Source organism: Perca fluviatilis, chromosome 7 (genome assembly GCF_010015445.1).
Source record: "Perca fluviatilis chromosome 7, GENO_Pfluv_1.0, whole genome shotgun sequence".
In the NCBI taxonomy this organism is placed as follows: Eukaryota; Metazoa; Chordata; class Actinopteri; order Perciformes; family Percidae; genus Perca; species Perca fluviatilis.
The window spans coordinates 17,079,397-17,094,171 of record NC_053118.1 but is presented as its reverse complement, the minus strand read 5'-3'; the positions used below and the strand labels follow the sequence as shown (position 1 = coordinate 17,094,171).

Genomic DNA, 14,775 nt, shown 5'->3' with positions numbered 1-14,775 from the left:
ATTAAGACCCCTCCGATTAATTTGGCCTTTTGAGGGTATCCTGAAACCCAGGATAGAAACCACTGCTGTAAGGCATGAGGTGTCATGTGTATAATGTGGCAGTAACATGATTTATAATAAAGAAAATAGAAAATGTATTATTAATGTTATTTCTATGTTGATAATACTTGCAATGGTTTGCTTTGGGTTTAAATACCCCAGAATGACAAAGCTTCTCTTTGATAGGTTTTTACATCTTTTCATTGAGCTTTGATGCAAACAGAAAGGGGACAAAGTCAATAACAACTTTAAGTCATACTCTTGAAAGTTTCTCATGACCCTTTAATTTCTGGGCAACCATTTTGAGACTTACTTACAGTTACAAAGTGAGACACAATACAAAAATATAATGGCAAATAGTTTTTTTTAAAGACTGAAGAATATTTGATGAAATGCCTGAAAATGTGTCCCATGTGTGACTGCTTTTAACCAATTATGTTTACAATAGTCTGGCAATGGGCTGTGTCAGTGCTGGAGTATGGTCTGGCTACACCGCTGATCTACAGTATTCGGGGATAGGGATAAAAAACACTCTGACTTGTGCCACTAAACCGTAGATGCAGCGACAGTGCCCTTGCAAAATAGATAGCAGAAATTGTGGAAGGAGAGGGACATCCAGCGTGTGATATCAGGCTTTATCCCAGCAATGTACATCCGGTAAGCCAGACTATGTTGCCAATCACATCAGATATCAGATTAGAATCTGTATGATGATGTCATAAATGTTTCTGGAAGTCTTTATTGTCCAACTGATGTTACACTGTTGCACGCTGTAACCACTCAACTTAATAAAGGCACATTGTTACTTACATAATGAGCATAGAGTAAATAACACTGTGAACCTTTAAATAGACATTTTGTTCACATTCATTTCAAAAATAAGATTCAAATCATTTCAACACACATTTTCACCTATTTAAGGAGGTTATCATATTAGTTAGGTTTTTATCCATTTCAGTTCCAATTGCTGCCACTCGCCCAAACAACCACGCACTGCTCTAAAACCACTGACAGAGCAATACCCCCACGTGTTTTATCCACATACTGTACATGCAGATATGATTAGGTGACATCTAATCAAGTATCTGAAATAACCCCGACATAGTACGAGAAATTTAATGATGGGGACACAGAAGCACACATAACACACTGACGTCTACAGGCAGTTGGATGCAGTCTTAACCTCTGCTGTATGCATGGGTCTGTGTAAAACAATGAGGTGTGTTACTAAATGAATATGTCCAGCCCTTGTAGAGAATTCAGGAGGTCCAAGTTGGTAAAGCAATCGCCTCTGAAGCAGCACAGTCTGTAGGAGGTCTGTGGCATTTTACAGAGCGGTGGTAGAACATCATCTGACTCCCGCCTTGATGTCTGATGCTTTCATATTTCTCTTCCAAACTTGAGGGATCTGTATCACAAACAGGAGGAATGACACATAAGACTTAATCTTTAAAACACTCTTTTATCTGGCATTATAGTGTCTGTGTGTGTGTGTGTGTGTGTGTGTGTGTGTGTGTGTGTGTGTGTTGTGTGTGTGTGTGTGTGTGTGTGTGTGTATTACTAGAGGGGGTACTGAAGGCTCTAGATGTCGTCCCAGAAATGACAGCAGTCTTCTCCATATCAGCCCGCTGCCCAAGAACATGAAGCCTGTTACCAGCCAGAAAATACGAGGATCCTGGTAATAAACACAAGCAGTTTAAGTATGTGTGGGTATAAACATACAAAAGGTGCAGTATCCACATATAGACACATGGACCAAAATGAATGAATACACTCAAATGACATTGCAGAAACACTGGAAGACTAAAAAAATGACAAACACACACACACAAAATCAGGTCTACGTGGACATGTCCACAAACAAAATGTACTGTAATGACTGTAATTTATTTAAAATAAAACAAACAACTTTTTAAATTCACTTTCTTTATTGATTTATCAAAAAAAAATTAATTAAACCAATTAGACTTACAAGAATATAAAGTTAAGACAAGCAAGAAAATGCTCATATTTGAGAGCACCACTGTTAAACTCCATATGTGATATCATTCTTTCGCAAGAAGGTTTCTCACCTCTTCAAAGGACGATGTCAAATTCATTCCAAAGGCCACCCCTATCAGACCAAATAAGGAAAGGGAGAAGGAACCCATCGCCAGTTGCAGATTCAGGCGCATCATCACGTTACGATGGCTGGACAAAACAGACAGCACATGTTTCATGTTTCAAGGGGACTTGTCTACGTATATGTCCTTTTAGAAGCAGAAAGAGATTTTTATAACAACTACACACAATGTAAGTTCCAACTGTATTAAAGCACGTTCAAAATAAATCCTGTAAACATTAAGAAAACATCACAAATTCTATGAATATTCATTTTGAACAGTCCAAAATAATATTCTACATAAAATTGAATTGGGTTTATTAAATACAACTGAATGTTCAACCATGGTCCAATACAAAATTTGGGGGGAAAAAATGAAGTTAGTCATAATGCTAAACACAAACGGGATTTTGAAAAGAGCGGGGGACCCCTGTCCCCAGTGGGAATTATGCCTCAGGCTTTATACAGTGCCTTGCGAAAGTATTCGGCCCCCTTGAACTTTTCGACCTTTTGCCACATTTCAGGCCTCAAACATAAAGATATAAAACTGTAATTTTTTGTGAAGAATCAACAACAAGTGGGACACAATCATGAAGTGGAACGAAATTTATTGGATATTTCAAACCTTTTAAACAAATAAAAAACTGAAATATTGGGCGTGCAAAATTATTCAGCCCCCTTAAGTTAATACTTTGTAGCGCCACCTTTTGCTGCGATTACAGCTGTAAGTCTCTATCAGTTTTGCACATCGAGAGACTGACATTTTTGCCCATTCCTCCTTGCAAAACAGCTCGAGCTCAGTGAGGTTGGATAGAGAGCGTTTGTGAACAGCAGTTTTCAGTTCTTTCCACAGATTCTCGATTGGATTCAGGTCTGGACTTTGACTTGGCCATTCTAACACCTGGATATGTTTATTTGTGAACCATTCCATTGTAGATTTTGCTTTATGTTTTGGATCATTGTCTTGTTGGAAGACAAATCTCCGTCCCAGTCTCAGGTCTTTTGCAGACTCCATCAGGTTTTCTTCCAGAATGGTCCTGTATTTGGCTCCATCCATCTTCCCATCAATTTTAACCATCTTCCCTGTCCCTGCTGAAGAAAAGCAGGCCCAAACCATGATGCTGCCACCACCATGTTTGACAGTGGGGATGGTGTGTTCAGGGTGATGAGCTGTGTTGCTTTTACGCCAAACATAACGTTTTGCATTGTTGCCAAAAAGTTCGATTTTGGCAACAATCTGACCAATCTGACCACAGCACCTTCTTCCACATGTTTGGTGTGTCTCCCAGGTGGCTTTTGGCAAACTTTAAACGACACTTTTTATGGATATCTTTAGGAAATGGCTTTCTTCTTGCCACTCTTCCATGAAGGCCAGATTTGTGCAGTATACGATTGATTGTTGTCCTATGGACAGAGTCTCCCACCTCAGCTGTAGATCTCTGCAGTTCATCCAGAGTGATCATGGGCCTCTTGGCTGCATCTCTGATCAGTCTTCTCATTGTATGAGCTGAAAGTTTAGAGGGACGGCCGGGTCGCGTCAGATTTGTAGTGGTCTGATACTCCTTCCATTTCAATATTATCGCTTGCACAGTGCTCCTTGGGATGTTTAAAGCTTGGGAAATCTTTTTGTATCCAAATCCGGCTTTAAACTTCTCCACAACAGTATCTCGGACCTGCCTGGTGTGTTCCTTGTTCTTCATGATGCTCTCTGCGCTTTACACGGACCTCTGAGACTATCACAGAGCAGGTGCATTTATACGGAGACTTGATTACACACAGCTGGATTCTATTTATCATCATTAGTCATTTAGGTCAACATTGGATCATTCAGAGATCCTCACTGAACTTCTGGAGAGAGTTTGCTGCACTGAAAGTAAAGGGGCTGAATAATTTTGCACGCCCACTTTTTCAGTTTTTTATTTGTTAAAAAAGTTTGAAATAGCCAATGAATTTCGTTCCACTTCATAATTGGGACCCACTTGTTGTTGATTCTTCACAAAAAATTACAGTTTTATATCTTTATGTTTGAGGCCTGAAATGTGGCAAAAGGTCGAAACGTTCAAGGGGGCCGAATACTTTCGCAAGGCACTGTATATACACATAGTGTATACCCTGAATGGGTATGTGTGTATGTGTGGGTACCTGTCCAGATTGATAAAGATAACACTCTCGGAGTCGTCTATCAGCCCTTTCAGCTCTCTGGTCTTGTTCCCCAGCTCCTCGGCCTGTATGGAGCAGTTCACAGTCAATGTATTAACACCCAACACAACCACTGTGCATTACATTTAGATGACAATAAACACTGTGTGCCAGTGCTTTTGATATTAAATAAGCAAAACAAGAGGGGCGAGTGGACAGGTTTAACACCGCAATAAAGGTGCAGGTAAGAATAAATGTTAGCACTTTAGTTTAGTTTTGTTTATTCAAAATACCAATTTAGTTATAATATATAATATTTTACATAATATTAAGTTACATTAATTAATTGTTGAGCATTCGTTATCAGGACTTTCTTTTAATACTTTTAATTATTTCATATTATTTAGGAAAAGTGAAAAATGTTTGTCTAACTGTTTAAGTAGCATTACCTGCATCAAGTAATTCTCCAATAAAAGTTCCATCTCCTCAGCGTGGTCAATACCTAAACTGCTCTCCTCACTAGAAAGACAGACGGACAGACGAATGTTCATACCAATAAACATGCATACATACAAATAAATACGAATACTGATTCAAAAAAGGCCTAGCAGTTAGCAAAACATTCACAATCAATATGATCATTTATATTTGGGAAGTGCTCTACATAGTTATAATAAAAACGATAAATGGCGAGTTTTCTCTCTCACAAGTCAAAGCACAAACTTGTGTAAATAGCTCGTTTTAACCTGAATACCCTATTAGGAAATATTAATCCAGCGGTAAACGACGTAACGTTACACATTACAGAAATAAAACTGGGATAGTTTGACGTGAATTTAGATAATAAAAAACGTCTTGCTAAAGCAAAGCGGTCCTAAAAAACGTAGCTACATGGCAAGCGGTGTAAAGGCGATTTACAGTCATGAAGACGGACGACAGACAGAATATTCAGTAGGTGGGTAAGTAAAAGAGTTGTCGAACTTCTCAATTAAAATCCATGGTGACGATGATACAATGATTATTAAAAAAAATAAATTATATAAATTATTAAAGTTTTAAAATAGTTGTTTATGTTTTTATTTTAGTTGATTTTGGTAAACCATACAAATTCATTCAGATTTAGGCATTATATAAATTCATTTTTAAGTCAAACTATCTTTCCTCCTGTCAAGAAAGACTCATGAAGGTCGTGAAATTCGTTCGTACCAAAAAGAAAATTATAAATCCGTAATCCAAACCCGTAGTGTTATATCACTCGTATTTGCCACAAAGCGATCTGTCCACGCGTTTCCGGCATGAGGCCCATTGTGTGTGTGTATCACGGCTATGTAATTAACACGTGTCCATACTTTTGGCACCAGACCGCGTGGCCTAATGGATAAGGCGTCTGACTTCGAATCAGAAGATTGAGGGTTCGAGTCCCTTCGTGGTCGATTCTTTTGTTTCCCGTTGTCTCTTTAGTTTCTCCTTACTTTAACCACAATGTTGTGTTTGGGGTCCTGGAGACATACTTAACATTCTTTTATCATCTTTATAATTACGTTTCATAGTTGCTTGAACAAAGTTGAATCTGAATTTTTCTTTATACACTGCATAAACATGTTTGGATTGATAAATACCCCCCCCACCCCAACAATAACATTCAGATTCAGAGGGTATACAACTTAAACTATGCAAGGAAAATAAGTAAATAAATAAACAAACATACATACAAACATACAAATAGTGTAAAATAATCACAGTTAAAGACAGAGAAAATGATAAATTATTAGGGGTCACGTTGAGACATATGAAGGATCATTCCAATGCTGCAATTCCGCTCCTAGTTACATACATACATACATAGATAATAGACTCTACTCAACCATAAGATTATCAGAGCCTAAAGCATCAATACCGCTCAGGAAAATATCATATCAATGTAAACTTGTCAGCTAAATCAGTAATAGTATACCTAATCTTCTCCAATAAATTGAATATTACATATCCCTTATCCATTGTGCAAATGTTGGGAGGGTTACAATCTTTCTATCTAATCAAAATTTGTCATTTGGACACTGGTGTGGCTAAACACAGAAGATTTAATTTATTATCATTTAATGTAAGATTTTGTGTTAACACACCAAATAAAGCAAGGGAGGCTAATGGTTCTAAGAATGTATCAGTAGTTTGGGAAAGCATTTCAAATATGTATTGCCAAAAATTAGATAACTTAGGACAATCTCAAAACGTGTATTAAGGTGGCTTGGGTCTGCCTGCAGTGGTCACACATAGGATCTATATTGGGTGTGAATTGGGCTAGTAACTTTAGTCCAGTACATTCGGTGGAAAATTTTAAACTGCATAACAGCATACTTCATGCATATCGAAGATGAGTATATCCCCCCCAATCATCTTTGTCCAGATGGAGACTGAGATTTTCATACCCTCCCTCTGGCCTTTAAGGGAGTTAAGACTTGTAATATGTTGTGACATTAATAAAGAGCCAATTACTGGGACTCTAAAGGATCTTTGAAGAGAACTGCTTTTAGCATTCATGTGAGTGCATGGGTAACTTACAAAACTCTTGGGTCTGTCCACTTGGTCAGACAGAGTTCTTCAATGATCTCGTCCTCATCCAAAATCTTCAGCAAGGTATCTTTAAAAACTTTAATGTCCGTCTCCAACTCTGATAAGCTGTTAGAGGTACAAGAGGCAGGAGGGATACTGAGCGAGACAGGCAAAACAAAGTATGTGAATGTTTACTGTAAATGTTTAGGTCTAACACTGGCGAACCGACTCCATAGCTCTTAGAGCCAAGGATGAAAATAGTGTTAAAGAACAGCTCAACAGGGTTGGAGAAGTACCGTACATAGGGCCAATGACTGTGATTTCAATATTAAACTGTAGGGAATTTTTGAGAGAAGATAAAAGTAGTGACAGCTGTGCCAAAAAAAAAATGATGACCAAGAAGATAACATACATGAAGCAAACAATAATAGTGTAAGCCCAGATGCATGAAAAACCATGATGAAAACCAGTTCAGCCCCAGAGATGCTGACCCATTTTCTCATATCCATAATTTAGATATGCATTGCTATGTTGATGCTATCACCCTCATTTATAAGAGCATTTACAAACTACGACAATGTATGTGGTTGTGTGCTTTACCTCTTGCTGTTCTGCAGCAGTATATGTAGTTTACTTCTATCAACGGAAAGGATTTTAGGATCCACCAGGGATTCCAATGTGTCCAACATTACTGGTTCAACATCATTCAGCCGAGCTTGTAGAGTGTTGACCTATTGACATAAATACATGAAGATGCATAATACAGTATGGGCAAGCTCACTTCACCTTATCTCAGAACAGAGCCTCATGTATGTCCTCAATTTACATGCAGGTTCTATCTAGGTTAGAACATGCTTAAATACACTGTTTATCTGATCAGTCTTACCTTGTGCTGCAGGATGGCCTCCAGTGCTCTGAACTCGAAGGGCAGAGCGTGTGACTGTGATGCTATCTGAGGCGCCAGTTCTAGTACCAACCAACGTTCCAATCCAAACCCGCGAAAATCCAACACCAACAGGGACTGCGGAGTCACGATGGCTTTCAAAGTCTGCGGAGAAACAGAGGGATGAGAGGAGAGGTTAGCCTCTTTAGAAAACACTGAAACATGTACTCTGATCCTGGATATCGGATGCAAAAACATTTTTTTTCATTTCAAGACTTCAAGATTGAAATGTTTTGTAGCAACTGATGCATGGCTTTTCATAAGTTGTTTAAATCTGCATGACATTTCGGGGTAATGCGAATGTGTTCATATATACAGCCACGTATGCAGAACTACATTGGGATGACTGCAGTCCCAATAGTGGACTACTGATCTGTAAATATTTGCGGTGAGAGACCTGAAAAACTTTGATCCGCCTGACGTACACTTCTGTGTTTGTTTTCTCATTACTACAGTTAGATACTCAAAACAGCCGAACCAATCAAGATGAGTGACCGGATTCTGCATCATGGGACTCAGGCAGCATACACACCCAGTCAATATATGTCTGAAGCTTGTCAGTTGTGTGTGTGTGTGTGTGTGTGTGTGTGTGTGTGTGTGCAGAGGTAAACAGCCCCATGAAGCAGCTACAGCACAGAAAGTTTTCAGTACTTAAGGTTTGTTTGTTTGTCTTTCTAACAGTCGTGGTAGTTGGGTTTTTTCCCCGACCAATATAATTTCTATGGCTTCTATCTTTGTGAGGAAAGAGATATGTGGGTATATAGTATAGAGTACTAAACTCCTAAATTAACAAAAACATGCAAAATTGCTTTAAACATTTAATGATAAACAAACAGGTCTGACTCCACGCCTGCATCTTCACCATGTAAAAATCTAATTAGGTAAAAGGATTTGTCTTATTTTGCCCATGTAATTAATATTTATTTTAACCGTATTTTTGGTTCGATAGTACAGCTGAAGACAAGGAAAGGGGAGAGAGAGGGGGAATGACGTACAGCAAAGGGCCACGGGTCAGACTTGAACCTGGGTTGCTGCAGTAAGGACTGAGCCTTAGTACATGCGCCGCACGCTCAACCTGGTGAGCTACCAGGGCGCCCCAAAGATAAGTGACTATTACGAATACATACACAAGATAAATAAGAAAGAAAAAAAAAACACAAAAAAGATACACTTTAGAAAGTTAACTTAGTAACAGTATTAATCACATAATCCGTTATTATATTTTATATATTTATTTATTGATGACGTAAATTACTGCTGCTTTATTTTAACTGCAGGATGTCTGTGAAGCTGCCTGCTGCTGGTTCGGTTGTGTCCCAGCTGGGCTGGGAACTCTCTGGTTGTACAGGTCAGCAAAATGTAGACGTTAGGAAATGATTCTAATAATAAAGTCTCTTTTCTCTAGGTGAATGTTGAGGCTGCCCAGTGAGGGTGACGACTCAAACCAGAAGCAGAACAGGACTGGGCCCTGGTCTGTCCACATCACACCCAGAGGCTTTTTTACTAAGTGTGCAGTTACACATAACTCTGGAGTGTGAGTATAACTTCAAAACCACGCTACAGTCAATATATGGTCGAAAAGCAGAGTATCATAAAATCACCATATTGGACAATGAGATAAAATGAGTCCTTTGACTGAAAGACTTTAATAGTCAGTATGCTGCTAAGAGAAGCACACATTTGTCTTCTATAATGTGTCAAATAGCTTGTGCAAAAACTAAAATAACATGTGTTTCCCCAGGTAAATGTGACTGCAAGAGCACCCATGAGGAAAACAGCCTGGTGTGTGGCCAGTGTGAGTGCTAGGAGCCTTACGCTGGATAACAGTGTAACATTTATCCATTTTTTTCACCAAATGAAAAGTTCTGGGTTTTTGGTCCGCCGGCTCCGGTTGTTTTTTTTTTTATTTCATTTTTTTTTTTTTTTTTTTTTTTTGGTGGGCCACCCCCCAACCCACAAAACACAACACCCCCTTCTCTTCCCCCCCCCCCCCTCCCAACCCCCCCCCCCCCCCCCCCCACAATTTTTTTTTTTTTACCCCTTTTTTTTTTTTCTTTCCTTTTTTTTTTTTTTTTTTACAGAAACAAATTTATATTATTGAAGCCACACTCCCTTATTTTTTTTTTTTTTTAAAAATTTTTTTTTTTTTTTTTTTTTTAATTTTTTTTTTTTTTTTTTTTTTTTTTTTTAAATTTTTTTTTTTCTTTTTTTTTTTATATAACAGAATATGTGGAGGCCAAGGGAAGTGCAAATGTGGACGCTGCATTTGTGATGACGACTTGGCCGGTAAGGAGCTGCAGCTGCTCCGTGTAAACTGCTGCCTGTATGGCAAACCAGAGCCTGTGTAGTGCGGGGAAATGTAAATGTGAGCCACCATACGCAGGCCCAACCTGTGAAGACTGCCCTGTTTATCCGGGCAGATGACAGCAGCACAGGGAGCATGTGGAGTGAAGGGCATTTGGGACAGGAGCGAAGAAGGACAGGTGAGAATTGGTTCTAATATACAGTACAGGCCAAAAGTTTGGAAACACCTTCTCACTCAATGTGTTTCTTTATTTTCATGACTATTTACTTTGTAGATTATCACTGAAGGCATCAAAACTATGAATGAACACATATGGAATTATGTACTTAACAAAAAAGTGTGAAATAACTAAAAACATGTCTTATATTTTAGATTCCTCAAAGTAGCCACCCTTTGCTTTTTTTGATAACTCTGCAAACCCTTGGTGTTCTCTCAATGAGCGTCATGAGGTAGTCACCTGAAATGGTTTTCACTTCACAGGTGTGCTTTGTCAGGGTTGATTAGTGGAATTTTGTCCCTTATTAATAAAAAAGCAAAGGGTGGCTACTTTGAGGAATCTATAATATAAGACATGTTTTCAGTTATTTCACACTTTTTTGTTAAGTACATAATTCCACATGTGTTCATTCATAGTTTTGATGCCTTCAGTGAGAATCTACAATGTAAATAGTCATGAAAATAAAAAGGAAACGCATTGAATGTGTAGGTGTGTCCAAACTTTTGGCCTGTACTGTACAGGGTGTTAAAGTAACATTTAAGCTATGTCGGGGCTAATTGTATGACTAAAGGCAGCCATTCAAGGTATAACTTGAGCATGAAATTGGAAGACAAAGTATGGTGCTTTCTGGATTTCTGTTACGACACCACAACGCCCTCTTGCGGCTTTTAGCATTACAAATGGCTGAAATTATTAATACATTTTCCTACTATTTAGATAAGTCCCTTACAGAAAGAAATTATTTTAATGACCAACACAATGCCCTTTATAATTTACAGTTACTGTATTATCCTTTCTCAGAAACTTACTGTTTTGTCTCACTCTGTCATCGTCAGGTGTGACCAAGAGTGTGGCTACCTCACCGTGACAATAGTGGAGACCAAACATGATATGCCACAACTAGGAGCACATATTGCAACCTGTAAAATGATGAGCAGTGATGACTCTTGCTTCTTTTACAACACCTTCTCCCGCACGCCCTCTAGAGGACAGACAACTGTGGTGCGGGCTAAGGAAAGTCCTCGTATACTGTAGAAGGGATCCACCAGCAATCAAGTCCAATTTTTTTTTTACTACTGGTCCAAATCAGCTTCATGCATTGAGTTTTAGTTTACTACATATCACGTTTTTTCCGGTTTTCATTATTTCACTGCACTGTGTCATCCTCTTGGCGCATCATGTCTAATTTACAAACAGGCTGAATGCCTCCGGTTTTAAATGGAGTTGTAATGGCATCTGCATCAGCAGGAGAAGTCGATTTAAGCTTTCTGTGGAAGTATTAGCATAATGGTGGCCATGAAAGACAAACTATTATTAATATCAATGGTTTGGCTTAGAATTATGGTGACAAAAAAAGAAAATAAGAAAGCATACCTCCATCCGTATGATAATGCAGTTGTTTCGAGCTATGAGGCTGGTACTGTGCTGGAAGCGAAGGTCTCTGGCCTGAAGACTTAGCTCCTGGCAAAGCTCTGTTTTCTTCTTCTCTGTAAGAGAAAAAGGAATAAGAGGGGCAGAAGGAGAGGGTTAGAATATAGACACGAGTGAATACTTCTCTGTTTTCATATATAGTTTTGACTTCATAACATATCTACTGCTTTCTGCATTCTCTTGTTGCAACAAATGTAACAGAGCGAAGGGGCAAACACAACCCACTATATGGGATGATCACACCACAGGTCAAGCTACAGTAACACAGCAATGGTGAGCAACAGGGTACTGTATGCCAATCATGTATTTGTCTCTTTGTATACTTTTTGTATAATTCTCTATGTCTTAAATGTTTGTGCTATGAAAATGACAACTGATCTATCTATCTATCTATCTATCTATCTATCTATCTATCTATCTATCTAATCTATGTCCAACTGTGTAAGTCTCAACCATGATTTTGTTCCTCAAATAAATAACGACAGGCAGGTAAATCAAACATGGATAAGATTTATTTTCCAACACTTACCAAATGATGTCACATTTCCCTCTTGGTCAAAACTCATCTGTGAAATAAATAAACAAGTGGCTGATCAACTACCTTTAGCAATCACAGTTATTCAAACTAACACCAATTTTAATGTATTTCAATAACTAAAAAGGTATGACAGCAGATTGGTAAATGTTCGATAAATGTGGGAAATCCGGGTTAAATCCAGTGGACAAAAGCTGTGAAATCCAAAAGGCTGCATCAGTTTCTCCAAAAGAATCTTGTCTTTAAGTGTATTTGACCTAATATTAGTAACTACTGTTCAGTAACATCGGAAATGTTTTGGGCTGACTGCCCTGCTTCTCTTACCACTACAAAAGCCGGAGGCACACTGGAAACGTCTGTCACTCTGTGGCGGATAAATGACACTGTTCAAAGAAAAAAACAAGTTGAACCACATGTAAAGAAACATTTTTCTTAAAAATAATAAAAAATAGAGTTTACAAAGAAGCAGATAGAAATATGTCACTGATATTTCTTTCTTTTTTTTTACATTAATACATAACGTTAAAAAAGATGTTTAGTAATAAAAGTGTTGTGACAAGATGTGTACTTACTTTACTACTTTCCTGTTTGATGCTGCCTTTCTTAATTGTTAATTTCTTACACTGCACTGTAACTTTTATTCTTGCATCTGTCATATTTCTATTTTAGCTGATTTTTAAAATTCTTAACTGTTTAGACTGCTATTTAATGTTTTTATGTAAAGCACTTTGAATTGCCTTGTTGCTGAAATGTGCTATACAAATAAAGCTGCCTTGACCTAAAAGGGGACACTGTACAGTGGAAGAATAAACTTGTCCGTGTTGTCTGTTGGACATCTATGTAATGAATAAATGAATGAAAAGATTGTATTTATGTATGTGTTTGTGTATGTATGTATAGCTATGAAATGTGTATATGCGATTTTGTTATGATTGAAATGTGTATATTGTTGTTGTAATGTAATGTAATTTTTTTTTAGAATGGACCCCAGGGAGACTAGCTGATTGCATAGACTTTCAGCTAATGGGATCCTCAATAAATAAACAAATAAATAAATAAACAGTTTCTAGATTACCACATACATATTGGCATCTCTCTACAGCTAATTATTGTTACTCAACCACAGACACATATGCTAATACCAATGTATCAAACAAATAGTTGGCCTGTAAATCAATGTATCAGAAAGGCTATATTACAAGTATAGTATTACAATGTAATAGCAGCATATATGTCACAAATATGAATTCTGCTGTGGAAACAGATCAAATCACCTGTTGTTTAGATCTTACCAGGCCATGTTGCACCTCCTTGTAGCAGGTTCTCCTTTCTCACCGCAGCAGACTGAGATCTTCTGGGTTGACATCTGGACACCGGCAGTGTTTGACTGCAGAGTGCACTTGAACCAACACCACTGTAACACCTGCGGTACAATCCCAGTTCTCTGTTTCCAAGTGGCACAGTGTACTTCAGTGGATAGAGTACTGTACGAGCACCACAAAGGATACGGGTTTGAGTCCCACCCATTCTTGAGGAAAAAGAACTAACAGAACTAAAAAGGCGCTTTGGATAAAAGTTCCCACCGAATGGCAGATACATCCTAGTGCAGTTCATATAGCCAATCAGCATCACACTGTGTAGTTTCATCTCCACACACAGTCTACATAAGCAAAGAAAGAAGGGAATGCAGTGTGTCGTAAAAAGATGAAAGTGGTGATAAAATATTGGTTAACGTAGCCTCCAGTACTGCTAGTCATACTGCATGTTGTTTTAGCTAATTTTCTTCAGTGAGTGTTTTCAAGAGTGCTGTGCAGCTCTGCATGTTAGTAATGCTAACTTAGTTATCTCAACTGCTAGTATCAGGAATAGCCCGTGTTCTAAGTTAATTATCCATTTAAAATGTGTGACAGTAAACGAAGACACAAGTAACACAGGTCAGTTACCTGCCGCTAACTACAGACTTTCCTCAACCAACACAGTAGGCTCTGTTGTTGTCCCAAAAACACTGTTGTGTAAGTTAGCAGGATGGAAGCAACTAGCAAACAAGAGGACAGGCAAGAGTCCTCTTGTACAGGACCATAATGCACCGCGGTGACAAGGACCGGCTGCCAAAGATCGTCTCTGAGAAAGTCAACCACTTGGACTAGCTACAGAAGTTGACCAACACAAGTGGAATATTGGAGCGGTAGCCAGGTTTAAAAAAATTACGGCGGTCATGAGTCAAAGCCATATACAATACAACAATCAAACTTTGTCTCTATTTCCCTATAATAATACAACTTACATAGCCTAGTTATTTCCAGGAAGTATTATAAGACATTATTATGAAAGGATTAGCTAGCTAGCTAGCCTCTAGGTCTAAAGGTCTATGGTGTCTCAAAGCCCTATCCAGGAATGCCAGGAATAACATTCCGATGGATACATACAGATCCATTATCTATTTTGTTGGCCTATATTTAAATAAATGCCGCCTTGAAAATACTGGAATCAGCCAAAATAATAATCCTAGGTTTCT

At 38.2% G+C, this 14,775-nt stretch overlaps 1 protein-coding gene and 1 non-coding gene across 3 annotated transcripts; one reads left to right on the top strand and one right to left on the bottom strand.

Moving 5' to 3' along the window:
• Positions 1-295: 295 nt before the first annotated feature.
• On the bottom strand, positions 296-14,765 carry mrs2 (magnesium transporter MRS2). Of its 2 annotated transcripts, XM_039806226.1 has the most exons (12): positions 13,553-14,765; positions 12,585-12,643; positions 12,255-12,291; positions 11,669-11,781; positions 7,716-7,877; positions 7,430-7,560; positions 6,839-6,955; positions 4,729-4,798; positions 4,283-4,365; positions 2,112-2,229; positions 1,601-1,714; positions 296-1,447 (listed from the first exon to the last, which is right to left on the bottom strand). In XM_039806226.1, exons 1-12 carry the CDS (start codon positions 13,905-13,907, stop codon positions 1,388-1,390), a joined length of 1,419 nt encoding a protein of 472 aa, XP_039662160.1. In that variant the 5' UTR covers positions 13,908-14,765; the 3' UTR covers positions 296-1,387. The 2 variants fall into 2 exon arrangements, with proteins under 2 accessions (XP_039662160.1, XP_039662162.1); XM_039806228.1 differs by lacking the exon at positions 6,839-6,955.
• trnar-ucg lies at positions 5,640-5,712 on the top strand. Its single transcript has one exon. It is a non-coding gene; the product is annotated as a tRNA-Arg (tRNA).
• Positions 14,766-14,775: the final 10 nt, after the last annotated feature.

Excerpts from the sequence above, each read along its gene's own strand:
- mrs2 (XM_039806226.1), bottom strand. The coding sequence starts at position 13,907 with ATGAAACTACACAGTGTGATGCTGATTGGCTATATGAACTGCACTAGG. Across the intron at positions 7,878-11,668 it reads GCATTATCATACGGATGGAG|ACTTTGAAAGCCATCGTGAC; the intron begins GTATGCTTTCTT and ends GTTTCTCCGCAG. Across the intron at positions 2,230-4,282 it reads ATCTTTATCAATCTGGACAG|CCATCGTAACGTGATGATGC; the intron begins GTACCCACACAT and ends TGTTTTGTCCAG.